Source organism: Corvus hawaiiensis, chromosome 21 (genome assembly GCF_020740725.1).
Source record: "Corvus hawaiiensis isolate bCorHaw1 chromosome 21, bCorHaw1.pri.cur, whole genome shotgun sequence".
NCBI classification, from domain to species: Eukaryota; Metazoa; Chordata; class Aves; order Passeriformes; family Corvidae; genus Corvus; species Corvus hawaiiensis.
Window position 1 is genome coordinate 362,766 of NC_063233.1, and position 27,644 is coordinate 390,409.

At 52.8% G+C, this 27,644-nt stretch overlaps 2 protein-coding genes across 3 annotated transcripts in view; one reads left to right on the forward strand and one right to left on the reverse strand.

Moving 5' to 3' along the window:
* Nucleotides 1-19,968, reverse strand: part of LMX1B (LIM homeobox transcription factor 1 beta) — an 86,124-nt gene extending 66,156 nt beyond the window's left edge. For both annotated transcript variants that reach the window (XM_048325714.1, XM_048325713.1), the window contains exons 1-2: nucleotides 19,526-19,968; nucleotides 19,038-19,224 (exon numbers count right to left, since the gene is read on the reverse strand). In XM_048325714.1, the coding sequence (XP_048181671.1) occupies nucleotides 19,038-19,224; nucleotides 19,526-19,664 (326 nt within the window). In that variant the 5' untranslated portion in view covers nucleotides 19,665-19,968. The remainder of the gene's footprint in view (nucleotides 1-19,037; nucleotides 19,225-19,525) is intronic.
* On the forward strand, nucleotides 19,874-23,806 carry LOC125336871 (translation initiation factor IF-2-like). Its single transcript, XM_048325981.1, has 4 exons — nucleotides 19,874-20,040; nucleotides 20,670-20,837; nucleotides 22,286-22,454; nucleotides 22,969-23,806. The coding sequence occupies exons 1-4, from the start codon at nucleotides 19,874-19,876 to the stop codon at nucleotides 23,539-23,541; spliced, it is 1,077 nt and encodes a 358-aa protein (XP_048181938.1). The 3' UTR covers nucleotides 23,542-23,806.
* The last annotated feature ends 3,838 nt before the right edge of the window (nucleotides 23,807-27,644 follow it).

Consider the following 27,644-nt stretch of genomic DNA (forward strand, 5'->3'; position numbering starts at 1 on the left):
ACCAGAAATAAGCAGTTCCTACATTTCTTTAAAGCAAAACATTATCTAGTCTTTTCCTCAGCAGAGGTGGTTCAAATGGCAGGGGAGACTGCTGGAGCGATGAGACAGCTTTTCCAAAGCTCAGGCTAATTGAACGCATCACTGATGAATAAACACATATTTTTTTCAGGCAGGCATTTGTCACAGTTAGGAAATTCTCACTCTTCTGCCAGGCTCCAGCTTGGCAGCATCCATGGGAATCGTTCCAGCCAGAATCCCCTTCTCAGCAGTGCCAAGATGCAAACCTGCTGCTGCTGCCTTGCTCTGGCAGTCATGGTGCTCCACAGCCCTGCCTGCTCAGGGGCCGGGCAGAGTCAGGCACCCGCGCTGGAGGCGGCAGCTCTGGCTGACTCCGCCGCAGCCCCTTCACCATCCCCTCCTGTGCAGGGCACACCATCCTCCCAGCAAGACAGATCTCAGGAAGACCTTGAAGAGCCTCCGCACTCCCCCAAGCCAACAGGCAGTCGGTGCTTTTTTTTTAACAAAACAGTATTTTAAATTCTGTATCCTATTTTTTCACTGCAGATGTAATTCGAGATTTGCTGGTGCAGCAGTGGCTGCAGCAGACCCAGTGAGGTGAGCCCAGGCCCAGCCCCACTGCTCACATACTCTGGCAGCAGCACGGGATGGGGCTTCCCTCCGTGGAATCAGGGAAAGGCGCCCACTGTCACTTCCAGCTGTGTTGGGACTGACTGGTGAGAGCGTGAGGTGCTCGCACCCATGCCTACCTTGGTGCTCAGGGTGGTCTCTGAGGCATCTTCTCACTGCGATTCCTGCCTGGGAATAAAGCCATCCTCCAGCCCCACAGGGCCTCTGGTACCTAAAGCCCTGCACTGAGCTTGGGAATGGACATGGTCTCTGACAACACACACCACCAGCGTGCACCCAAGCACTACAGGACTGGTGTCTGCTGTTTCTCACGTATTAAGCTTTAGACCAAATAGACTCAGAGTTTGTTTCTCCAACTTGGGCTCCACAGCCTACACTGTTCTCCTGGTGCTTGTGCACGTGTTCAGTACATAATTCTGGCCTACTTCTTCACAAACCTGGATGCCAGACTCACACACCTCTTTGGCCCAGCAGTGATGCTGAGGGATGCTTTGCCCTGGATGCGGTGCAGGTTCAAATCCCTGTGCCAGGGCTAGGTCCCAGAGCTCCTGTCCCCAGGGTGGGTGCTGCCCCACCGGGTCTTCTCCACTCCTCCCAAGGCAGGAGCACCGAGATCAGCTTGCTGGGACTGGACAGAGCCAACATGGCCAGTGGTCAGTGCCTAGATGTTTAGCAGACCTACTGCTGAGTTAGGATCCTGAATGATTTCTCCTCCTCCTCCATCAGTATTTTTCTTTCCTTGTTCCAGACCCTGTCCTCCTTCCAGGAAACCTCTGTCTATATCAGAAAAGACAGTGGGACATGCCATTATTGTTGGACTCTTGTCCAAAAACTCTCGCTCTTCTCAGACAGCCCTCCATGGGCCACTGTCAGAGCTGGCAGCACACACAGCCCAGCCCCACCACCACTGCTCTGGGTGCCCCTGCCAACACCCATGGGGCAGAGCAGTAACCCACTTCCCAGTGGGAAATTAAAATCCCACCCTGCTCATCAGAGTTACCTAACACAATAAGTACCATGATTCTTCCACAGTAAATCCTAAAAATGTAATCCTGTGAGATGTGACAACATTATACAAGGAAAAAGAGCTGCAGAGAAGACCCCAGCCCAGAGGCTGTTAGGGGCATTTTCTCATCATCATCAGAGACCTCATGATCTGAAACATCTGCATTGTCTTACACTGGTCATCAAGACCCACTGTCCCTCTGAACTCCAAATGTTTCCCTTCTCTGCTGCTTGATGCCTCCCTGGGTCACAGGCCGTTGCTCACAAATCATTTCAGCCTTCAGAGGGGGCTGAGAGTAAGGCAGGGAGGCTCTGAAATTCAATCCCCAAAGGGTTTTTTGTTTGGTTTTTTTTGGTCCAAACAAATGTTATTTTTCTTTCAATGAGAATGCTGTAGAATCAAGTACTGCTAATGCAGGAACACCAGTCCAAACTCACTGTGGATGAATGTTTTTTCCCTGTTTAGTGATCCTTTTGCTCAGAGAAAGGCAGGACAGGTCAAGGAAAGCAAGAGGAGCTGTTGTGTATAGCATCAGGGCACACAGTGAGGTTTGGTTCTCTCTGGAAGATGCAGAACATGCTGTATTTCCTACACCTTTCTGCAACAGACGTGTTTGGTGTTAGGGTAGGACACCCCAAACTGGCACCACAGCTGGCAGAGCTCCGAGGGGAGTGGTAAACAGCCCTCAAGTTCAAACCCACAATACTCACAGGATCTCAGATGCTTTCTGAAGTCCTCTTCTCTGTCATACACACAGCTTCATACCACACAGCTTCTGCTTGTATTTAACACTTCAGATGTGTTACACACTCCTGTATTTCAGTAAGGCTTTTGCCAATGTTTTGATGCCCTTTACAGTTTTACTGAACCTTCTCCCCAAGCTCACCCTGATGTCACACTGTCTGCTCAATTCACCTATCAGTTAATTGACCTGAGAAGTTTACATACATTTATGGACTCCTGTACCAGCCTCATGGATTTCCAGGGTACATAATTCTGTGTTCAGCTGAGCACCTCCAGCCCTGTCTGTGCTGCAGAAGCCACAGCAAACTGACACCAGATTGCACTCCCAAGATCCCAGCAGAGCTGGCTGTTCAAAGCAAACATGCTCTGCTGCAGGAAAGCCGCAGCCTTGCAGGTTCCTTTGCGTGCTGTTTTTTTAAAATAGGATCCTGTGTATGCTCCCTTTTGCACTTCATGTTGGCAGCCGCTGGTGCTTACAGTGGAAAAACAAACGCAGGCAAAGCAGCAGCGAATGGCTCCGCACGCCCCAGACATGAGAACCTTCCCATCCCGGGTCCTGGGGCAGCCTGGTCCTAAGAAGACATGGGAAGAAATTGTGTGTCCCAGGGATAAGCACGCCTGGGACAGGCTCCAGCCTGCAGGAACCCCAGGCAGGTCGCTCTGCAAAGGACTTTGATATCTGCTGAAGCAAAATGCCACAAGAGATGAAGCATCTGCCCAGGATGGGATGTGAGCACCCACCGGGGAGCACTGGGTCGCCAGGAACCGGGGCAGGGGACAGGGAGGAAAAAGGGGAATTCCTGAGGGATGATTTCTTAAAACATTTAATTAGCACTGACTTTTTACATCTAAAATTACTTTAAAAATGCATATAGAGATGAAAAATACAGAGGAGCTGGACACGCCTTCTCAAATGAGGACTGGTGAATAGTGCTGACAGAACCAGCTTGTAGCAGATGAGGTGAAGGAAGTTTGATGCAGTTTCTCTGCCAGTGGTGCCAGTCTGGATGAAAAGAAAAAAAATCTTAAAACTTTCCCATTCCATTGCTTTTGATTACAGCTTGAAAAAATACTTAATGCAAGGAAAAAAGTAATTAATTAGACTATGCCCCAGAATGCAGCATTCTTTCAAAATTTCCCAGACTTCTGTTTCAAAAATTACAGCAACCAGTATAAACTTCACAAATCCACTGAGGAGGCAACTCTTCAAATACCTGTGGTTTCCCACATTTTCCAAGGAAAACAAAAAGATTTATAGTTTCTCATGTTAAATCTGAGGGGCTAAACTTTGAAAGATGTACTTGCCCACCTGCTGCACATGTATTAGTTCTAGCTGAAGAGAAGTCAATAAAAATGGAGAAAGAAGAATTTGGAGAGCTGGTTAAGGTAATAAGATTTGTTTCAGAGCATCTGATCTTTAGACTAACAGACTTCCAAACAGTTGGACAAGTAAATAAAGCACCACAGGGAACCACTATTTGCAATAGGTTACCGCAGGGATACGCACAAAGGAATTCCTACAACTAAGAAAGGGCTGGAGCTATGAAACTTATAATAGCAGCACTGGGATCGATTGCTGACTTCTACAACATTGATCCTATGCTTCTGAAAAGATAGGGGGTTTAGTTCCACTTACTCTTTTGCCTGGGTGCAAAGTCTGAAGAAGCTCAGTGAGACATTTCACTACATGATCTTACAGACGCAACACAAAAGGAAGTATTTTCTTTAAAGGCCTTACGTTCTTCAGAGAAATAAAACCAGAATATAAACAAAATCAGATAGCCTGTAAATCATCCTACCATCTCTCTGGGATTTTCCTGCCCTGCAGACACAGCTTCCCCCAGGCAGCAGCTGTCCAGCGTGTGCATCGTGCGGGGCAGTGGTGGGCAGGACACGCGAGCCCTGGGACCAGAAGCGGGGCTGCAGTGCTGCAGGCAGAAGCACAGCACAGCCGGCGAACAAAGCGTCCCATGTCCCATGTCCATCCAGCACCAAGGGGGTGGAGGTGACACTGTTGTAAGATGCCATCTGATCAGAACTTCTTTTCTGTGCCTGACATGAATAAGGGGATTAGGACGGCAAGTTTCCGTGAGCTCACTCTATTGGACAAAAGGCCCCGAGGTTTAGTGTCACACTGCCTGATAAAAGTACAGGAGGCTGTCAATCACAGGCTCCTAGGTACTTGTGTCGGTGACATAATCTTATTAGAAGATAAACCAGTGAAATCCTTTTCATGATGAAAAGTTACATTTAATTGCTCCTTGGCTTTTCTACTCTTTCTCTTATTCATTTGTCCATTTAACTCTCTTAATGTTTGCTATTACAAGAATATAACAGCATTCAGATGCCAGCCATCCCCACCACAGCCACGCTTTAAATACATGAACAACCGAGGGTGCTGAGGGATGGTGGCGTCTGGGCAGGAACAGCACCAGTTGTGATCTTTTAAACAGAAGGTCAAAAGAGTTACTGAATTAATTAGCACAAGTGCTCACGCACAGGGATAAAGCTAAATGTTTTGTCACTTGATTTAATACCAAAGAAAGCTGACAAAAAGACTAAAACATGGTAAAGCTCAGTCTCTGTACAACAAAAGGACTTTTAGTATCCTCTTACAGGAGCAAATCGATATTAGTCTCAGTAATGTGACTATTTCACTTTCAGATTGCTTCTTTTCAGCTTCACAAACAGGCAGCTGATGCTGAGAGCATGAATCACCTGAGAATGAATCAGGAGAAACTTCACGGAGCCAGGAGGGGCAGTTTGGGGAGCATTAGTGTCTGCACCCCCTGTGTGCCCTCCGCAGCATCTGGGACCCCCCATGCTACACTGTGGGCTCGGCCAGAGCTCAGGGTCAGCCTGCATCACACAGGCCAGGGGGACCAGAGGAGCCCTGGCAGCACGGCACTCCCCCGCCCGAGGAAGGCTTGAGAGGACACACGCAAGGTCTGCACAGGACTCACTTCTAGGAGAGAGGAGGAGGGCAGGACAGGACAGGACAGACCTCAAACCCTGGTACAGAGGAGGAGGCTACACTGCCACTGCCCCTGGACACCCTGCAGCTGGGTCACTTGCATGGCTGTGCAGCCACTGCATGAGCCTACACATGTGTATCTGCCCTGGACAACAGGCAGGAACTGATGGATGTGAAGTTCCACCTGAACATGAGAAGAATTTCCTTACTGCAGGGGTGACCGCACACTGGAACAGATTGTCCAGACTATGTGGGGTCTCCCTCACTGAAGATATTCCAGAACTATCTGGATGCAATCCTGTACCATGTGCTCTGGGATGACCCTGCTCGAGCAGGGAGGCTGGAGCAGGTGACCCACCAGGATCCCTTCCTGCCTTACCCGTCTTGTGATTCTGTGAGCAGCCAAACCCTTGCTGGTACAGGAGAGAACTGATCAGGTTACTGTGCCCCAGAAAATGCCCCTGGGAAGTAAATGATCACTTACCACACCGCTTGGGCACCTGAAGGCCCCCAGTTCTTCGGCCAGTTGTGTGTGTAACTTTGCCCCGTAAATTGCTCTTGAGAAGATTGAGTAAAATTAGCCAACTTCTAAATATGGGAGCACAGCACAAGCCAGAAGCTTTGATTCTCAAAATATAGATTTTTAAACATCATATAGTTGTTACAATTAATAAACTACAAACATATTCTCAGCAAACAACTAGTGCCATTTGGTGCTATGGAGTCCCACTAAAATAAGCTTCACACAAAGCACCTGAGTGTCCATGTTATCCATATAATTTAGCTCCACAAAAGTGAAATGTTCAAAGAAAAAATGAATTCCATTCATTTTATACATACTGTTCTTCATTTTATCCAAGTGCCTGTCAAACTGAAAACAAACTAGCACTGGGAGCTGAAATGCTTTGAGAAATTAAATGTGTAACTCCCTCCCATAACTCAGATGATCTTAAAGAAAATAAGCCCTCCAGAATTCTAGAAAACCACATTTTCATTTAAGGACTAACAAAAAAATATCTGACAAATGCCTCAATACTTTGCTTGTTTAGTGAAAGTTCACATGAAAAATTGTAAGAGAAAGATCAGAGTGGCTGATGGCAGAACAAAAACAGCTAAAAAATGTGATTAGATGTTGGTTAAATCAGTGGTAGTGGTGATTCAGTGAAGAGACAATTGTTGCCTTACCGCGGTACTGGTCACATGTCACCGGCATGTCACAAACACTTTGCCAGTGGAAATCCAACTCCAGGTTTTGGCAGGGCAATTTCAAAACAGTGCAACATATTATAAATTAATTATCTTACTTACTATTTTCTCTCAAAACAACAGTTCCTATATCATGGATATTTGCAAAATCCTTTGCTACATTTTTGAATATTTAATCACATTTCATATCTGTCAGTTCTATATTCGACTCTAGAGACTCCGATTAGTACGCTGAAAGCCTGTCAAAAATATTTGCATACAGATTATTTGCTCAGCACCCAAATTCCTCTGACATTTTTTCTGAAATCAGCAGGAGACAGAACAAGTTCAGCCCCACTCAGCCCCTATCCTGGTCACCCCCATTTCAAGGCTGCAGGGTGACCCATGGAATCAAGCTCCTACAAACGAGCATTTCAAAGGTTTTGAAGCAGCGATGAGGGAAGAACGATGGGTGAGCTCTGTGCAGAAATTTATTTTTACTGATTGAACTTAAGCAAATCCAAGGAACAATTAGGAAGTGCTGTCAACTAAAGCCTGAAATCTAAGCAAGTCGCCATTCAAAGCACAGTAGGCCCTTATAAACAGTTAATCCACGCAGCTGCAGTAGTTAAAGCAAACACACTGCCCTTCACTGCGCCATCAATTACACCTTCCCAGAAAAAATTACACAAACTTTGCAGGATTTTTCAGAGAGAAGATGGATTCTTTTGGAGGCTTGAGGTCAAGGCTGGACTGTTTAAAGTATATTATTAACAAATAAACATTTATTGCAAAAAAACCCTATAGGCCTTTGGGGAGGAAAATGGTGTTATTTTTGGCATCAAATGACACAAGCCATTTATGACATGAATGGCTATCACCAACAGACTGATGAAATGGCAAATGTCTCCCACTTAACTTCCCTTGGCTTCCTGAATAAACTTTTTCAAACACTTTTTTCCTTCTGAAATGGCAATAAACTCCATGTAATTTTGGTTTTCTCTCTGTTATAGCTATTTCAAGATCTGTAGGTGGAAAGGGTTGAAGGTACTTCCAGATGGAAGCTGAAGACTCCCCAAAGACTGGTAAGGTGATGAAAATCACATTGTTGGGATCCGGGACCATAGACTGCCCTTGTTTGTATGTATTCCTGCCTGAGTGACAATGTCCAATTAGCTTTTGGATGGTTGGGTGAAAAACCTGAGGTTTAATTGTGGCAATCAACAAATTGAATGTTATAACTCTTGTCATTGAATGTATCCGCTGTACGCTCAGACAAACCCCTGACGAAGTATGAGCTGATTTTTTAAGAAAAAAGCCACAAATGGGACACACTTTGATTACTCAAGACAAACAGTGTTCGAGGGACATGAATGAAGCCAAGAAAGCACATTTGCCTTGGGCCTGTTTTCCAGCCTTTCTGTAGGACACAGCAGCTGAGCGAGCTCCACTGCTGCTGGCGCTCAGTCCTGGCACCCTGGGCCAGCTGTGGAGTGCAGTGGGACCATAGACCATCCTGCACTGGCTTTGCCATGAAGGATGCTGCATCACCCAGCCCTCCTGTCCCCTCTTGCTGCTTCTCTCTGTGGGGAACAGCAGCAGGATGGGAAGGACGCTGCACTGGGCAAGGCTGCACTCCCTGTAATTGCTCTGGAATCCCTGGGGATTCTCCCACATAAAATTAATGCAGGCGCCATCATGACTAATTTATTCTACACTCACAAAACCATGCTGGGAACTAGCCCCAGCATGGGCTGCGAGGCCGGGGAAGCAAGATTGAAGGAGCTGCTGGGAGCTGCATACCCCAGAGCAGTGCCGGCTCCCTGCAGCTCAGGACACCCCCACAGAAGTTCATGGACCCCACAAAGGTCATGCATGCTCCTGCAGCCTGAGTGCAAGACATGAAGGAAGCTGCCGCTGAAATACAAACTCTGCCTCCTCCGTGGAACTTTGTTCCACAGCAGCTCTGGCCAGGAGCAGCCAGGGCGCAGCGGGAATCCCTGGCAGTAGGATCCGCCTGTGCCTCCATTACCAACGTAGCTGTCAGTGTTATTAACACTTTCTGCTCCCATCAGCTGAATCACTTGTTTGTTGCAGCTCCAACCACTGAGCCTGGCAGGTTCAAACCAATAATGCCGTGCAGAGATAGCATCGCTGCAACATTACACCGCCATTTCTTCCCTCAAATTGTTTTACTCCATTTGTATCTTTGCACGATTTGCACACTTAATAATAACCAGCCTCACTGCTGGTGCTAACATTCATGTCGGGCCCCACCACACTTTCTGTATCGACTCCAGAGTGAGTGGGACCTGACCCTACAGGGTCAAACTCCATAGGGGAAACTTTTCTTATCACCAGATGAAGCCCATGCCAAGATCCAACTGTGAAGACAACGCATGATGTTAAACTGCGACTTCCGCTTAGGTGGGGGGAAGATAGAAGGCAGTGGGTGAAAAGCTTAGGCCTGTGAAAAGCCACATCCCCAAAAACTGCAGTGAGCAGCTCCACTGAGCTCTCACTAGATGCTTGCTGTCAGGCAAACTGACCTTGCATGACACTGCAAGCTGCTGCACGCCGGGGCAATTGGCTTCACTGGCACTACTGGGAGCAGGGATTTGCTGGCTCAAACCCCCACCCGGGGCCTGTTGAGTGGCAGCATCAGCACCTCTGCACAGGGAATGTCCCTGCCTGCTGACGGCTGCTGGAGAATGTACTGCCAGCCCCACAAGCTCCTGTACCCGCTGCTCACGCTGCTCGTCGAGGAGGGCTCCAGAGGGATGACGGGTACTGACTCAAGCTTCCATGTACACACAAACATTCATGGAACAGGTATTTAGTCTGCAAACCACGATTATTAACAGTGGGGTGGAGGAGGGGGGAGGATCAGCTCTTCCTCTTCTGGAAAGTCAGAAATGCTGGAAGACCAGCAGACCCACCTGTACAGGTAACCTGCATGACCCCACCCCACACAGGCAGGGAGCTCCAGCTTGCTCCCCCATGGCAGCTGCCATCCATCCACCACAGCCCGTGGCTTTGGACCCTTGTGAACTACCAGCCACACCACCACAGCTCCAGTATCCTGAACACATCATTCAAATGGTGAGAAGGATATATGGTGCCCGGCCAGCTCCAGCCTGTGCAGCCACAGTGGAACCTGGGGAGCTGGCTCAACCCTTCCTCCCTCTGCCCTCTATCTTCCCCCCACAGCACCCAGTACACCTCTTCTGTGGCTCCTGACCATTCAAAAGGTTGGGACAAGGCTCATAAGTGGGTAGAGGGCCTGCTCCTGGCCACCGTCTGCCACAGACCCAAGGCACAGCAGAGGGACACAGCCAAGGTGCTCAAGATGGGTCACCACAGAGCGTGGTGCCATCCAAGAAAAATCTGCAGGAGATCCTGAATATTTAAGAACAGTGCTGGGGTTACCAGACTGTCACGTACAGCTGGACCACTGTACCAGGTATCCCTCCGGCACTGGTAGCTCACCTCTCCTGTGGTCATTTCAGTGTTTTGTTTTGAGGTTTTTGTTTTAGTTTCATTATTTCCTACAGTGATTTATTGTGATTTGCTAATAAACCTCTTTTTATGATACCAAATTAAACACTTGTCTCATTTGATATGCACTATCAAAGGAAACCTCAGCAAATGCACTTACATCCCCATGAAACTAGATTAATGTTGTGACATGAGAGAAAAAAAACAGAGTAGAGAGAAGCCGGTTCCCTTGGGAAGGAAGGAACTGCACTATCAGGCAACAGAAAAACGCAAGCTGTTGTCAAGCTGGTTCTGTTAAAGGCCAGGATCTCACAGGTTGGATACAATTCTTCTGGGGGGTCGGTGTTTAAGAAGAACTTGGCCTTTCTCACTAACGAGCTTTGGCAGGTATCGTGCCACAGCCCAAGGGTCCAGTCCCACCGAGCTGCCGAGGACCTCGGCTCCAGTTGCGCAAGCAGAGCCGGGCACCCTGCCGAGCTCCTCTGCTGGGGAGTGGAAAGCTGTCCCCGTCCAACTGTCCCCATCCACAGGCTGCAACACACGTGCTCCCTCACTGACACACAAGGAATGCACCAGTGCCAGCCTGTAAAGAGCAGTGGTGCTTCTCTCAATCACAGCAATCCCTGGCTGTAACCAGAAATGCTTTAAAACGATAATCATAGTTTCTTCTGCAAATTCAAGCTTGCTTGCTCCCTATCATAACACTAACATGATGGAAGTAACAACTGAAAAAAAAAAATATTGATGTAGACGATTATTCTTTGTTTGGTTTTGTTTTGTTTTTGTCATCAGTGAATGGTGATTCAGGTTACACCAAGGAACAAGCGTGTGAAAGTAAACTTCCTACCAGCTACCGGGAGGATTTGGTCCTCAGCATGTGCACATAAATCCCATCAGCTCTTACTGGGAGAGTGCACGTGCACTCTTGTACATTATAAATAAAACACTGATTGCAGTAAAATCAAGAGCCAAATTCCCTCCTTTGATGAGTGAGGATGGCTCTCACTGAAGCCAATAGGAGTTGCGTGTTCACAAGTTCATGTCAATGTTCGCAGAGGAAAATTTTGTGCATATTAGAGAAAATAAAATGTTTTGGAAGCAAAGCAAATGACCTCCACGACAAGTGTTCTACCTGCTTGTTACAAGAGAATCAGAGCACAAACTCTTATCAAGTCCCAAAGAAATGCGCTATACCTTGTTTATGCTGATATCAAGAGAATTTAATCAATCTGTGCTACAGCAGTTCTGCTGTATCTGTGAGGAAGATCACTGTAAAATTTCAAACCCGAGAAAACAAGGAACTGAAATTAGTCATATTAACAATTCCTTTACTGTAATACAATCTCAGAAAAGTCTACTTGTTCTCTGCCCACAGGCAAATAGTTTTTGAAAGGTAAAACCCCCATTCTGTGAGAGTGAGGTGATGAGCCATGCACAGGTGGGCTGGGCCGGGCTGCTGGGGTCCCGGTGCAGCAGACCCTGGGTGCCACTGGCAATGCTGACCTCAACATTACACCCTTCAGATGCTTAATGGCGACTGCAAATACTTCATCGTGAGGATTTTGATTCAATATAATTTGCATTAGAACTGCGTAAAATGCCACACATGGTGTTTCTACTTCCGAGGTGTATTCAGCACACGAAAAAGGGCCATGGCAGCACACCTATTAGGGGTACGAGTTGGTCATATAAAAGGAGAAAACAGTTACCAGTAATTCGTTTTTTAACAACCAGAGTCTATTTTGCAAAATGGCTGTTTTGAGAGCAGCCTGTTGAGGCCCAGGTGCAGGAGCCCTTGCCCCCCCAGCCTGCTCCTGGCAGTGCTGCTGGTGCCAGGGGCTGTCTCCTCTGGGCTCAGGCCTGCAGCTCTCACGGTGTGGCCAGAGCAACTGCAGGTATGCCGAAGAGCAAAGCAAGGGTAAGACAGTATTTCATTTAAGAAGTATAAGTCTAGCTAAAGCAAGTCCAGGAATGTAAACGTAAGGTTGATATGTAAAAATTATTTAAAAAAAAAAAGAAAAGGAAAAAATAAAGTATCTGCCTCAATTTTATATTGAATTTAAAGAGGCTTCTAAAACGAGTGAATAATTTGCCTGAACAAGGCGCTGAAGATTCACATCTATATTGGCATGCATGTTAGAAACACTAACACTGCATTTCAAACAAAAAGTCAGGCTCATTTTATCTTATGAGTATTTCCATTTTTTCCTCTTTTATGCTTTCTCCTCTCAGACTCGGAAGTCTAGCTTGACTTTCAACATTTAAGTTAGATGTGAAGCAGTTAATGTATTTTTTTCACTTAGTTACTAATGGAGAAAAGTGATGTCTCCTTCCCAAGTGTAACCAGTGCTGTTAAGGCTCCCAGTGCTGCAAAACGAGGTTATCTCCCTGTTACATTTTATAAAATACCGTAACTCAGAAAACACCTCTGCTTTCTAAATAAATTCTAATACTTATTTTGTCAAAAAGATCAGTTTTCAGTCATAGCTTTGGCTATACCAAACCACAACTACACAGTCCGCAAGGTGGCTACTCAATAAAAATTTCCTGCCCACTTCATTTAGTTATTTCAATTCACCTGGAGAAAGGAAAATTCTGTTCCTAATTGCACCCACTTATCTCCAGACTCCTCTAGTTCCCTCCTTTGGCTGCTGCAGACTCATCTGTTGGGGCTCACAACACACTGTTACTTATAATTAATCTTGTCCTTTGTTCCAAAACAAATGTGGAAATTTTATATTCTGCAATGAACAAGAAACTGTCATTTCATTATGAGTCAATCTTTGCCTTGTGAGTAATGTAATCATCCCAAATCATGCCAAAACCCCTTCCTACCACACCAAACCATCCCAGAGCAATACCTGGTTTGTTTACTTTTACTGGAGATTGCTGATCAAGTCACTTCACCGTTTTATTTATTTATTTGCTTGGTTCTTACCTCTCTTGAGCATTAACATGACTTATTATGTGGGAAAAAAAAATCTGTAGGCAAAGAGAATATTCTTTCCCTGGTTTTTGCAACTCCGTCATTTGCCCTTGTACACCTTCTACAGAGGACACAGCAACGGCCTTTTTCCATCTTGCTGGGGTTTAAAATCCACAGCCTTCCTCTGACTCTGCGTTTTATGCAACTTGTGGCATGGTCCAAGCTGGCCCGAGAAGTGTAAAGTCCTCTTCTAATTTTGTCATGAAATGCTGCTGTTATATTTACACTCCACATTCTCCCCAAAGTGCCACAAGCTCCGCGGAGCGCGGGGAGCTCCGCGCACGGCAGGCGGGCACGGACTCTGCTCTCAGCCTGGCACTGACAACAAACACGAAGCGTTCACTGAGCCCTCTCTCTTGCCCCGAAATCGCCCCGCTGAGCCACGCCAGCAGCCACCCGTGGGTGCTCGGGGTGCGCTGTGGGGCGGGGGTCCCTGTGCCCGCGCAGCCCCAGCGCGGCCGCTGGCGCGGTGGCTCCGGCGAGTGTTCCATTACAGCCGGGAGGGCCCCAGTCGTTCCTCGAGCGCTGAAACCTCCCAAACCTCCCGCTGGCCTCCACACCGAGCACGCAGGGGGCTCAAGTCTCCTCTAATCAATCCCTTTATCTGCTGCACTCGCCATTCCAGAAGAAAGAGACATTAAATAAAATTAAATCAACTCCTGTTACTGCAAGAAATAGCAGATTTAGTATAAATCCAAATTTTGTCTGGAATGAAAAATAAAAATCACAGCTGCGTTAGGAAAAGCATACTCCTTTCTCTCCCGAATATTTATGCCCAGATATCTGACCAAAAGAAGCAACCGCTGGCTAAATCTGCACACACACCCCCCCCCCCCACTACTTTCAGGTTCACCAGAGCAGTGAGCACTTTAGAAGATACCAGGCTTTACAGGCTGCTCCAAAACGGAGGGAAGTGACAGGGGTGTGTGTTTACCATTGAAATACACTAATAACATAATTATTAGTTTATTAAGTTTAAAAAGAGACATTACAATCCAGCTGTTTTATCGTGATATACTATTGATAGTTGGAAAGGGCATGTATGCCTTTGAGCTACCTCAAAAGTTTAGACCAGAACATAACAGACTCAGTTTCTAAAGAGAATGCAAAATATTCCTGTTTGTTATAACAAGTGAAGAAATTTTTGCAATGTATTTCACATCTCCGATTATTTTTTTTTTTTCTCAGGGTAGTAGTAAAACATTATAAATTACCCTCCTGTTAATTTAATTGCATATTGCCTATATCGCACAAAGATCTTCCCTATCGTTTCCTGCCACGGATCAGTGCAAACCGTGTCTTTCCATTGCAATTATTTTGTCCAATGTTACAGTGATCGCAGCAGCAAACCAAGATGTCTCCCCAAATCCTCAAAACACATTCCATCCCAGATCCCCGCCAGCACTCAGGCAGCCCAGCCCCGACCCAGCGGGTGGCCCGCGGCCAGCGCTGCCGAGGTGCCGCCGGGGCCAGCGCCGCTGCCGCCCGCGGGGCCGGAGCCCCGCCGGCACGGGGGACCCGCGGGGGCCCGGCCCCAGCACGGCCACTCTGCTGACGTCACCGGCTGAAATAACAGCCACATTTCCTCAGCGCTCCCGCTTCGGGGACTGCTTCGAGATGCCACAAAAGTCTGATCGTACCGAGGGGTTTTTTTATGGGGCTGATGAGACCGACGGTGCGGGGCTGGTGGGATTTTCAGAAAAAAAAAAAATGCCGGAGTATTTCAGTGACTTTGAAAAGCATTTTTAGTGGATGACATAACTTTAATCATTACTCCATGTCCTGGGGATGTGCTTGGGCTACTCCTGTCTCTAAGTTTCATCTGGTTTCTGTGTTGTTTCCTTGTGACCCGCGCACAAGAACCAGTGCCCGCCCAGCACAAGGCAAGAGCAGCTGGAGGGACCCCCCGATCCACACGGTTCTGCTGAGCTCACAGTGCTGCACGACTGCACCCACGAGCGGAACAGCTCCTCTGTTAAAAATAAAACAGGAAAACTGGAAACACATCAAATCCTGCCGTTGGCACATTGCTATTGTCCACTGTGCATGCAGCAGAATCCGGGAGCTTTGGTCCCTCCTGCACCCGGCTCCTACCACATTCCACAGCCCGTGCTCTGCGAGAAATAACAGTCACAAAACCAAGAGACACTGACGGGAAGCTTTCGTTATATTTTGAATCTAAAATGCAACTGAACTGGGAAACATCAGCCTCAGCGTTACGCTCGCGTGAAAGCATTCCCAAAATCTGGAGAGGGGAAGGCTTCCCCACAGCACCGAGGCTTCATGGGGTTTTCTTTCCTTCCTGCGAGGGACGTGTTGCTCCGTGCTGACTGCAAAGCAAAACCAACCCCAGTCACCGACAAGAAAGGACTCAAAGATGAAGAACAGAAATACATGGTGGGTCCTTTTTAATAGCATCCAGAAGTGATGCTAAAACAATACCTGACACGTCTAAAAGAACAAAAGCCTGAATATTTCTCTTTCTCACCCTAAACAAAACTTAGAATGCATTAATGAAAAATTATGAAATAGCAACTGTGGGTGTTTGCTATCTGGTCCCTTGAATAAAAACCTCTTTTACAGCCTTTATTTCCAAAACTAAAACAGGAATACAGATCTTTCTCTAAATTATATGCATAGCTTATATATGAAATACATATCCTGGAACAGTTATTTTTCATAACATATCTTTTTTTACTATCAGAAATAACTAGGGCAATCGTTATATAACACCGGGCAGTGAGAGAAAAACAAACCAGAAAAGCGCAATCACACAAAAAAAGGAAATACACAAATGGAAAAGAAATGTAGTATTTACAAATACTAGCATTTTGTAGCAGAAAGCACTGCTATGAGTAATACAATAAGTAAATTCATTTAAGCAAAGAACCAAAATACAACTACCACAAGCCTTCTGTTTTTGAAAAAAACATTCATTCTGAAGGTTTCAGCTTGTCAGAAAGAAAAGTTCTTTTAAAGAAAAAAAAACACAGTGTAAGTGTAAGGTTCCAAAAGCGCAGCAATCTGGCAAAGTTCTAATTAAAATCAAAGTGTTTCTGCTTGACTTGTGCTTGCGAAAGCCAGCCTTCCCTGGTGCCACTGCTCTAGGTTTTTTCTCCTTAAAAACCTTGCCATCAAATGCACCTGACCCTCAAAATCCTAAATTTTAGCAAAGTAAGCACTTTGCATTAACTCAAAACATCAGGATGTACTCATGCAAGAACGTGCTGAATTTCTTCTTTAAAAAGAGACCAAAATACATGCCCATCTTATCCCACTGACACACTGATGATATTTTTGTGATAAATTACATTTATCAGGCACCTCTGACTACTTCAAACTGGGCTTGGGCCACTAATCCACCTCCCCCAGGACTTGCTGTAACATTCCAAGCATAAGGGTAGCTTCACACAGCCAACATTTTTCTTAGAAAAATAAAAAGAAAAAAGAAAAAGAAAAACTGTTTCCACCCTTCCCCCTAATGTGAAATGCCCTCATCCAAGGATGGGCAGCAATCATTCCTGACCTAGGGAAAGGTGTAAGGTCTGATATCTGACCCATCAGAAGCTTGCTTTCATTAGAAAGATGAGACACCATTTTCCCAAAGATATATACACAGCACTTGATTATAGTCCTGGGAGTTCTGGAGAAATCTGACCTTTAAAATTACATTACTACGTACCGAAAAATCTATTTAAGGCAAATTTCAGGAACTGAGATATTTCAGTAAACTTTATTCTTCCTTTTTAAATTATTTTTCCCAGTTATCTGTAAATAGGACTCAGGATAACAAAAAGCATCTGATATTACTGATCCCTGTCTTCCTCCGTACCGATTCCACTCCATCTCACTACCCCAAGGCATGCTCACTGAGCACACAGGCATTTCCCATCCCAGTGTTCCAGCATCGGCTATGTCCTCTTACTGTAGTCGCCTTGCACAGCTCGCTCACGGCTTCACTCCCCACAGTCTGATGAATAAAACTGACCCTCTGTACTGCACAGCCCAGGGCCACTTGCACGGATAGACAGCTATTTTTATCCTCTAGCTACCATAAACGAATATTTCTCCAGCTCTGAAAGGACACACAATCCGTGTCAGCACAGTTTCACACGTTTGCTCTTTTGGGCTAATAAAATCTCAGAGAAAACAAATTTTGATTTACCGTGTCTCCCCTCCCCTTCCCGTGAGCCGCTGCCGCTGTCAGTCCTCGGGGGCACACACAGCAGGGCACCATGTCATGTCACACTAGGTGCTGGGATTCAACAAAGGCCAACATGTTGATATCTTTTTATTGCTCGGCAGCCTGGATACCCCATTTTCCCCCTCTACAATTGGACGCTTTTGGTAATACGGGAAGTTCTGAAGCAGTAACAATTCTGTTTTTAGTCAGAAAAGTATTTTTGTTTTACAAAGCAATAGTGTCTGATCTTGCTTTTTAGGTCACTAAGTACAATTCTTTATTTTACAGGAACTAAAGTAGGGAACTTAGAGGGTACATTTATTTGCAACTAATGTAAATATTTACATTGCCAAATAAAGCTTTTTAAGGTAGCTTGAAGACTATTCTACATTCTTTACTAATTAACAAAAATACGTAAGGCGTTACTACCTACAGAAAAAGAAGTTTCATCGATCTACAACTACAGCTACCCCAGGGTGGTTTATTTTGTGTAGAAATGAAAGGCAAAGCCCATGGATGGGCTTCCTGCAGCGGGCACGAGAAAACCCTAAAGGTACCACAGCCCCAGCCCCACGAAGGCGGGATGGCGGCAGCCCACGGGCAAGCCTTGGGTTATTCCCATGCACAGTGCCCGGGCCATGGAGGACTCTCTGGGAGCTAGCGAGGGCTGCAGCATGAAATAACATGTTTTGTTGTAATTCCTAAACAGGGGGACATTTATCTCGGCCATTTATACAAGAGTTATAACCCTCACAATATTTATACTCAGCATGTCATGTTAGCATTTACTACCCGTTTCCATGGAGATGGATTTTCATGCTGTAGCTATGAAATGCACATTGTTGCCACTAAGCCACTTCAGGCCTTTCTGGATGCCTGCTGAATGCCTGACAAAAGTTGATGCAAACCAATAGTTGTTGTTCTTTGTTTGTTGTCAGACTTCTAGCAGAGCCATATTATGTCCTAGTGATTGAAATGCCCATGTTCGCCCCCCTCCCGGCACAAAAAGGATCCTCAATTTAGGTGACAAGCATGAAGTGGGCTTCTGCAGGGGAGGGCGGCCCGGCGCGGGGCCGGGCTCCGTCCCTGCGCGGGGCCGCGACGCGGCGGGGGCCGCTCCCGACAGCGCCTGACATTTGGGGATAAAGCCGGAATAAGAGAGAGCGCAGGCAACGCCGGGGCGGGGGCCGTGGCCAAGCTCAGCGCCGGGCTTCTCCCTCCGCTGCGCCAGCCCCTCGGCAGGGCCCCGCCGCGTCCCCTCCGCGCCCGACGGCCGCTCCACCGGGCCGGCCCGCAGCAGCGCACCGAGCCCCGGCCCGCCGCCGGGCTGTAGCATCGGCCGTTCTGCGGGCCGGGCGGCGCTGGGGCTGGCCTCGGGCCTCTCGGGGCGGCTCCGGGGCAGCGGGTGGCGGCGGGACGGGACTTGCGGCGGGCAGGAGAGTGCCGCGGGACGGCTCCGAGCGTGGCGCTGCCTGCGCAGCCCGAACCGGACCGGGCCGCCCCACTCGCCGTCCCCTCCGACGGCGCCGCAAGGTACCGGACCGCGGCGGGCCCGGGACGGGGGGGCAGCGCCCTGCCTGGGTCGGACGCCACGGCTCGCCGTCTTCGGTCCCGTTCGTGCCCGCCGCGCCGCCTACGCCGGGGTCCCCACTCGCCGTGGCCGCCACCCGTAGCCGCGAGCCCCGATGCCGAGCTGCCCCGCTCCGCCGGGCACGGGGTGCGGCCCGGTCGGGAACGCGCTCAGAGCCCGCCGCGCGCCCCGGGCCGGGCCGGGCCGCCCCGGCGGGACCCCCGCCGCCCCCCGCGCCCTTACTGTTGGTAGTCCTGCTTGCAGTAGAGCTTGCGGTCCCGGAAGTAGCAGCTGGTGGTGAGCGCCTGCTGGCACGCGGCGCACTGTAGGCACTCCTCATGCCAGGAGGACTCGTTCACCCGCATCAGGAACCGGTCCGAGATGGGCCGCTGGCAGCCCTCGCAGACGGCCTGGTGCTGGCACTCCGACCCTGCAACGGCAGACGGCGGCGTCAGGCGCCGGCCCTGGCCCCGACCCGGCCCCGCTCCCCAGACCCCGTCCCGGGCAATGCAGTCCGCTCGGCCCAGCCGGTCGGTAACACAGAGCTCGACGGCTGCTGCCGGCCCCGCGCACCGCACATGCCGGCAAGACAGTCCCGCGCCCCGCACCGGTCCGGAGCTGAGCGGCCATAGCCCGCATCAGACCGGCTGGGCCCCTCGGAGCGCAGCCCCGGGCACCGAGTGGTGCGCGGGGCCGCTGTCGGCGTAGCCGATAAGCGACCGGCAACTCACCCAGCAGCACTCCCAGCGTGGCCGGCCCCGAGCGCAGGGGGTGGTCTTCCATTTTAATGCCGTCCAGCATCTTGGCGCAGTCCGGTGGGCCCCGCGGGAAGCACCTCTCCAAGGACTCGGGACCCGTCGCGATGTCCATGAGCCGCGGGTCGGGCCGGCGCTCCGGGCGGCGGGGAGAGGCGCTGCCGGGCGGCGGGGCCAGCTCAGCCCCGCGTCGGGCCGGGCGCGGGGACACTCTGCGGCCGGGAGGAAGGAGTCGCTTTTATTTTTATCTGGGAGACATGAGGAGCGTTTCCTGCCCGGGCTTCCAGAGACGGGGGGCAGAGGCAGGAGCCGGCGCCGCCGCCCATGGGGCCGCCCCGCTACACGGGCGCGCACATGCCGCGCACACGGCGCCGGGCAGCCGCGGTGTCACCTGCTCGCCGGCAGCGCCGGACCCACGCCCTGCTTGGCGCGGAGGGCCCTCCCGGGGCGGGCCGTGCCGGGCGGAGCGCGGGCGCGGCGGGCCGGGCGGGGCACGGGGCTCCCGGCGCTCCCAGCCCCTGAGCCGTGCGGCGGCCCGAGGAGCCGCGCCGTTTAGAGCAGGGGCCGCGGCGGAGGAACACACCCCCCGGCGCCTCACCCCTCCTCAAACTTGCTGACATTTGAACTCCATTGGTGCACGGCGTATCGCTGCGCCGCGGTGATCCGTCTCCTCGACGTCAAATAGTGCCCTGGCCCCGCCGGGCCCCCGCGGCCCCTGAAGCGCGGCGGCGCCCGGGGCGGCCGGTTCCGCGCACCCCGGGGCGGCCGAGTGGCGTGGGCAGCGTGGGCCCGGGTCGCGCTCCCGCGGGTCGGGGAGGGGGAGAACGATCTTGGCTACCGAGGGTGGCGGATGAGCGGGGCCCCGGCTGCTCCGCTCCCCCGTCCGCGCCCCGCGCTGCTCCTGGCCCGACGGCGGCTCTTGGCTCCTGCCCTGTCCGGGGTAGGTAGCAGCGCGCGTCCAGCGCCGGGCCGCGGGCAGGTGGCGGCAGGACCCTCCCTCGGGGCGCCCGGGACCGGCCGGGACGCGGCTCTGTCCCGCGGACGGCGGAGGCGCGACTCGCCCTGGCGGGCACGCGGGACGGGGCACCGCGGTTTGCGCCGCGCACGCCCTTTTTTGAAGGCCGGCTCCGAACCGTCACGCCGAGGCTGCCAGCGGGAGAGCTCAGGCGGAGCAGCGGCCCGAGGGCTGCGGGTGCTTCTGCGGCGGTGGACCCCGTGCCCGCTCCCGCAGCAGCGCTGCCCGCTCGGGTCGTTCGCTAACGCTTTTGAACGCGCAGGGCTCGGTGCGGTGCGCGGCGCGTGCGTGTGCGGGACAGCTCTGTCCGAGCTCACCGCGCCGGGATTCCCTCTGAGGAAAAAAACCGACGGGAAAAGCGATCCCGCACGGAGCGCCGGACCCCGCGCCGCCGGCTCCCCTTTCGTGGTTTTTTTGTTTGTTCGTTTTTGTTTGTATCTTTGTTTGCTTTTTCCCCCCGATACCGTTAAAAAATCTAAACACGAGAAAATGAAAATCCAGAAAAGATTATTTGTGGAGATTCTTAATGGGACCCGTGATATGCCATGACCCTGCCGAAAGAAGGAGTATATTTTGTAATGCTCCCAAAATATTGATACTTAATAAGCAGGACGAGTGTTAACTTGAATTACTTAGTGCTTCTGTTTTGTGGGTCTTAAGACAAAACTTCTTTTTATACTGTTTTCGTATGGAAAAAAAAATTTTGAAAGAAATTCGTCGCTGTGTTTTACTTAATTGTTCTTGAAAAGGTTTTCAGTAATAGAGCTTATTTGTTTTTCTTCTAGACAGTAGAAATCTGAAAATCTTTGTCGTTAATGCTGAAAAAATAATATATGATTATTTAATTCTGAGATCAAGATAAAGGCTGCTAAGATTTCACAGTTCAGTCGGCGGCAAAAAAGCTGCTCGTTCACATTAATTTTTTATGTCCCTTTCCTATTTTCCCGTAAGGATTCGGAGTTCTCCATCACACAGGGCTTCCGTCAAATTATCTTCTACAATTGCGTGGAAAATTAAAGCCCTTGTTTCCTCAAGAGTTTTCATAAATTCTCGCTATAAAAGAACGGAAAAAAAAACTCTTCAAAACCCAACGAAAAGGCAGCGCTGAGCGGCGGGACCGGGAAGCAGAGCGAGAGCCCCTAGCCCTGCATCCGCAGCAGTAATTCCAGCTTTGTTCATGGGCTTTTACTCGCAAATATCACACTAAAGGTTTGTTGCTTCTCTCCGTGTGTGTATACGAGCATTGCGCCGGGTAATTGTTATCCCCGCTCCTGCTCCGAAAACAATTCGATGAGGTGTTATATAGGTTTATATAATGCTTTTAACGAAAAACGAAATGCAATTAAAACACCCACGCGCAAAACCATCACAGAAATAAACCCAAACCAGACTAAGCAGCCCCACCTCCCAGCGGCTTCCTTCGAATTCTCCTTTTATTTGCAAGGCAAATCTCTTTGTTTTGAGTTAATTTTGAGAGTCGAACAAGAAATGCAACCGGTCCCAATCTTCCCAAACGAGGTAGGAGGAAGGAAACCTCGGGAAAACTAACAACGGCCGAGCCCTCTGCACCGACTCCCCCACCGCCCGCCGGGACGCGCCGCCCCGTCTCCGCTCCTGGCCCGTTGGTCCCGCCCGGTGCAGATGCACGCGGGTACCCGGCGCTGCGGGAGAGCAGCGAGACCCCAGTCGTGAGCGGGACAGAAACGAGCGTAACCCGGGAGGGCCACGGGCGTCTCGGCACGAGGGAAGGGGGGCTCCGGGCATTCTCCGCATAAGCGTGCGGTGCCGGCGGATGCGTGGGTGTCTGTGCAGTCTGTCTGTGCACATTCCCGGCTGCCTGGACGCGTATTTTCCCCAGTACTGACGGGCACCGCCCGCTTCCCTGCTGAGGTGGGCGCGACCAGTGGGTGCCCGGCGCTCCGCAGGCTGCGGTTTGGTGCGGGACGTGTGGTCCACTCGTGCGGCGAGTGCTGCCCCGCGAGGTGTGCGGCCGGATCCGCGCTAGCAGGGCTGCCCTCGGGCGGGGGGGCGGTGACGGCGCGGCCCGGCCGGGCTGACCTCGGCTCGGCCGGGCCCGGTGCCCGGTGCGGCGGGGCTCGGGCGCAGCCTGCCCCCTGCCGGCGCGTGGCGGCATGGCAGCGGCTCCGCGGCTGCGGGGTCAGCCGGGGCGAGCGGCGGGGCCAGGGAGAGCGGGGCACGGGGCAGCGGGGCAGAGCGGACCGGGTGCTGTGCAGCGCGGAGACGGCGGCGCTTCCCACCCCTGGATGGGCCGGACAGGCCTCCGAGCTGGCGGTGCGCGGCCGCCGGCCCCAGCTCTGCAGCACCACGGCAGCGGGGCGTGGGGGGAGCCACTAGGCAGCCGAGTGCCACCGGCTCACTGTGTCCTGTTGTTTTCCACCCACAGCCGGACTCCGCAACTCGCTGCCCTGCGGAGCCCCAGCCTTCCCCTCCCGCCAGTGGCCGACGCCGAAGCATCGGTGCACAGAAAAAGGCCCGTGGCGGGAGCGTTCGGGGAGCCGGGGCACCAGGCTGCCGGCACGGTGGACAGCTGCCTAGCTTCGGCACCGGCACGGAGACCGGCGGGCGCCCCCCGGGCGGCCTCGCTGCCGGTTGTCCACGGAGCTCCCTATGCTTCCCTCAACCGGGCACTCCCCAGACCGGCTCTGCAAACCTGCAGCTCCGACCGAGCCCCCGGCGGCCGCGCCCGCCGCCCGGTGCCTCCACGTCGCCGTGCCTCTGCCCCCGGCCGCTTTCGTGCGGGGCAGTCCCACGGCCTGGCCGCGTTGGCTCGGTAGCCCTAGCGGAGCGGCCCCGGCCCGGGAGGAGCCACCGCCGGCGGCGCACGACGGTGGCTGATCCAGCCCGTGCTGCCCCCCTCGGAAGGATGGATGTGAACGAGCTACTAAGTGTAGTTACTAATAACAATAACAATAAATTTTTGGACTGTTGTTCAGTAATGCAAACAAATGTTTCGTGAACCACACGGAGTCTCCCCGTGCCTCGCAGAAGCCCCACAGGAACCGGCCCGTCTGACCACCGGCTGTTCCCCGGCCCAGGGAATGGACCCCCGGGCAGCCTCACGGAGCAGGTGACAGGGCCAGTCATCAGGGCCGGGGCCAGCTAGGGCGGCCGAAAGGGGAGGTGGTGCCGGCGGTATCCGGCAGAATGCGGTCGGAGGCCGCGCCGCATGAAAAGCGGCGAGCACCGAGCCGGTATTTTAATAAAGCAGGACGTCTTTGATATAGGCCGCTTGATGCTATCTATCTCTGCGCTGTGTTCCCGTCACGACAGTATTTGGGTAGGAAAATTGCTGAGCGAGGCGGGTCAGGCAGGGCGTCAGGGCCGCGCCGAGAAGCCGGAAAGCCCCAGGGAGCGGCGGGGGCTGCGCAGCGCTGGGAGTCCTAACCCCTCCGCGGTGCGGTACCGCCGTGTGCCTTTTCGGGGGGCCCGGAGGAACGCGAGCCAATTTACCATGATTAAAGGCACGGGCGAGGAGGCGCCAGGCATTTGCATGCGCCTTCATCTTCCTTAAGTGGATTTTTGAGGGCAGCGCGGCAGACAAGCTCGGGCTCTGCATCTCCTCCGCCGATGGAGCGCCCGTCCGGACGGCCTCGTGGCATGGAGGGGTCGAGCCCCCCGCCCCGCAGGACCGGGCTCAGCACCAAGGCCCGGCGCCGTCGCGCTGCTCCAACGCGGGGCAGCTCTGCCACCCGGCCCCTCCTGCGGCGACCGGCGGCTCCGTGCTGTGCCCGCGACTAACCCGGCGCCGGGCGCGACCCACAAGGGCTGCGCCCAAGGTGGAGGCTGCTCCTCAGCCTCATCAGGCCCCCGGCTCTCGCTGCCCGCTCGCCCGGCTCTAGCGCGGGCCGTGTTACTGGCGCAGCCCTGTCCCTCTCTCGCCCTGAGCGCGACCCAGCGGGCCGGGCAGGCGGCGGAAGCCCCGTGAGAACAGTGGGCGCCGGGCTCGGGTCCGGCTTGGACTGAGATCAAGCGGTCTCTCTCCGGCCGCTCGCCGGGGACAGCGACCCGATGGGGCGGGCGTGACGAGCCCGGCTGGCCGCAGCGTGTCGCGCACATGTGCCCCCACGGCGACCGATGCCAGGTGCGAGGCTGGGGGCAAAGTTTACCGCCGGTCTCTGACGGCTCCGCGGGTTTCCCAGCCCAGGGGGTGTGGGAGGGGTCCTTTCCCAATTCAGGGCAAATACCTTCGTTTCACTGGGAAATTTAACCTCTCCTTGGAGCTGGATCTATTATACGGGTTTAATATCCGCTCTTTTACAGCTCAGTGTTGTAAAAGGCAGCAGCCAGGTCTGTGAACTCTGACATGTGCACCCGGGGGGGGACGGGGGGGGGGGAACGACAGGACCTGACGGCGCGGGGAACGCCTGCGAGCGCAGCCTTTCATCTGCGTAGCCTCTGCACCGGCCCCGCGGGCCGGAGCGGGCCGGGGGCGGCGGCGCCCCCCACCCATGCTGCCCGCCACGGCCCTCGGGGCCCCTGCCGCGGCCGCGGAGTTCGGCAGCCTCCGAGGCGCTTCCGGGGGTCTGGCGGTGCCCAACCGCTCCCGAGGAGCGGTCTGGGCCAGCGAGGCAGAGGCCGTGCCCGCACTGGTGGCCTTCCCCGCATAGAGACTCGGCAGGTGCCCCGGGAGAGCGGGCGGAGGCCGAGGGACCAGCGAATCGGTCCGGGCGCTGCCTGTCCCGGGGCTGTCCCTGTCGGCGGGACGTGCTTCGGCAGAGCTGCGTCTCCCGCGCTGGCGTGAGCGGGGCAGTGCAACGGAGGGACGGGAAAGGACGAGGCCACCCCAGTCTTCTGCTTTTTCTCCCGAGAATTGCCAGGTGCGTGGAGTAGCCCGGGCGGGGGCACCGGGCCAGGGCTGTGCGCGGGGCACGGCGAGCGCTCGGCGCCGGCCGGGCGGCGCAGAGAACGGGGCGGGAGCCCGCTCCGCCGGTTCGGCAGCTGCGCCAGGCTGCCCGACAGGATCCCGGCACCCGCGGGACCCGCCGCCCCCCGAGTAGTATCTACAGCTCCCGACGACCGTCGGGCCGGGGCGGCGGCGAGAGCGCCCATTCGGCTGCCGAGCGCGGCGGGACCGCTCGCCAGATGGAAGCGGGCACCCGTCAGAGGGCCAGCTCCTCGGAGGAGGAGGGAGCTGGCCGCTGCCCTGCTTTTCCGAGGCGCTGCGGGGTCATTTCTGTAGGTTTAACCGAGGAACCTAAATACAGCTCCATTTTCAGTGGGAAAAAAAGTAACAACAACGAGAAATCGTTTCCTTTTGGTTCTGGGAGACCTCTCCGTTATGACTAAGTTTTCCCCCTGCCGTGCCGAGGGGAGCGCGGGCCGCGGCAGCCCCAAGTGGCTCTCCTTCTCCCACCGGGGCCACCCAGAGCCCCGCGTAAGGCCAATGAAGCGCGTGGGCCAGGCAGGACCGCTCAGACATCGCTTCGCCGCCGCGCCCTTTGCGCGCCCACGCAGCACCGCTGCCCCGGCGCTTCTTGAAGAGAGACGTGAAAAAACGCGTTTGGGAGGAAGAGGAGATGAGAGGAGAGGGCTCTGCCTGCAGACGGCGTCGCTTTTACGTAAAGATATGAACAGCAGGAGCTGCAGTCAGGGGCGACGGCGTTGCAGTGGCTGCTGTGGCTCTCCGGAGCTGCCTTTGTCAATAGAAAACGATCACGTACAACGGGAAATATCGGAAGCCGCGCGAATAAGCAGCGCTGCCCCGAGCGGAGCGCTCCGCTCTGGTTTGTATTAGTGATTATTGTGCTGTCATTGAGGAATGCAGGGTGGAAGGATTTGCTTCGGGACTCGAAACACACGCGGCACAAGAGAGAAGCAAAACGCTGCAGCCTGCGTGCCGCACAGAAAGCGGAGATAACGCTGAGCAAACCCCGAGAGAGGCTAAGGGGGAGCCGGGGGAGGCCGTCCCTCCCATCCCCCAAAGCCGAGCCCAGTCCCGGGGGCTGCCCCTGCCCCGCTCCCCTCAGACCCTCCTGCTCTCCAGCACCTCGCGCCTGGCAGCTCGTCGCGCTGAGCGGTGCGTGATGCAATTCCCAGCGTGGGATTCCTCACCTGCTGCCAGCTGATCGCTCGGAAGACGCACGTGAGGCTGCAGGCTCTTCTGGCAGCGTTTCCTTGTCCTCTCTCCTTTTCTTGCGTATCTGAGTTACCTGACATGCTAGGTGCTGGCATGGCGAAACCTGGAGCGGTTCTTGGAGTGGCTCCGGGACCGGAGGGCTGCCTCGCACAGCACCGGCTGCCCCGGCCGCTGCCCGCGCTCCTGCCGGCAGGCATGGGGGAACACGGTCAATTTTTTCTCCCATTATCAATAAGCTCAGCTTATTGCTTACTATTTCTATTTATCTCTAGACGTAAATTTATATAAACTCAGCTGTGGCATCGAATTGTTGAGGAATCCCTTTCCCAAGGTCTTTTCCTGAAAGAACCCCTCTGATCCTGCGGCTAAAAAGTTATCATGAACAATAAGCACTTCCACCCTCAGCCTCAGTTAGCCAAGGAGAGATGAGTCCATATGACACCACTTCCCGCACCACAGACTTGCTCATCTCAAAACGAGGGAGCTGCATATTTTTCGCTGGAGTCGCGGTGGCCGATTCTGCCTTAATCGAGGCGTTTTGGTGTCTCGTGGCTCCCCCCGTGTGACAAATGGGGAGAAAGAGTCAGAGGGCGATGGAGCAGGGTCCCCGTTCCTCGTCCAGTTTTGGCTTTGCTCTTCCCGTCGGGAATCCCTGGGTATTTCTGAAGTTCAGTATTTGCATAACAGACGGGGAGAGATGCTCGCCAGGAACAGACAGGTTATGCGACACACGCGTGCCCAAGCAGTCACATTTACTACAGACGGGAGCATCTTTCCAACCTGGGTGAAAGGGACTATAAAGAGAGAACTGAAAGATTGGATTGAGAACTTCAAAGTGTGATTTTCGATGTGGTCCCTGTGGATATGAACATACTCGCGTTTTGTCGCGGTCACCTGAACGCTCGGTCGGGCTCAGCATACCACCCTCTCGGGAATGATCTTATGCTTTAGAAGAAGCGAGTTTCGTAGCAAAAACTCTGATT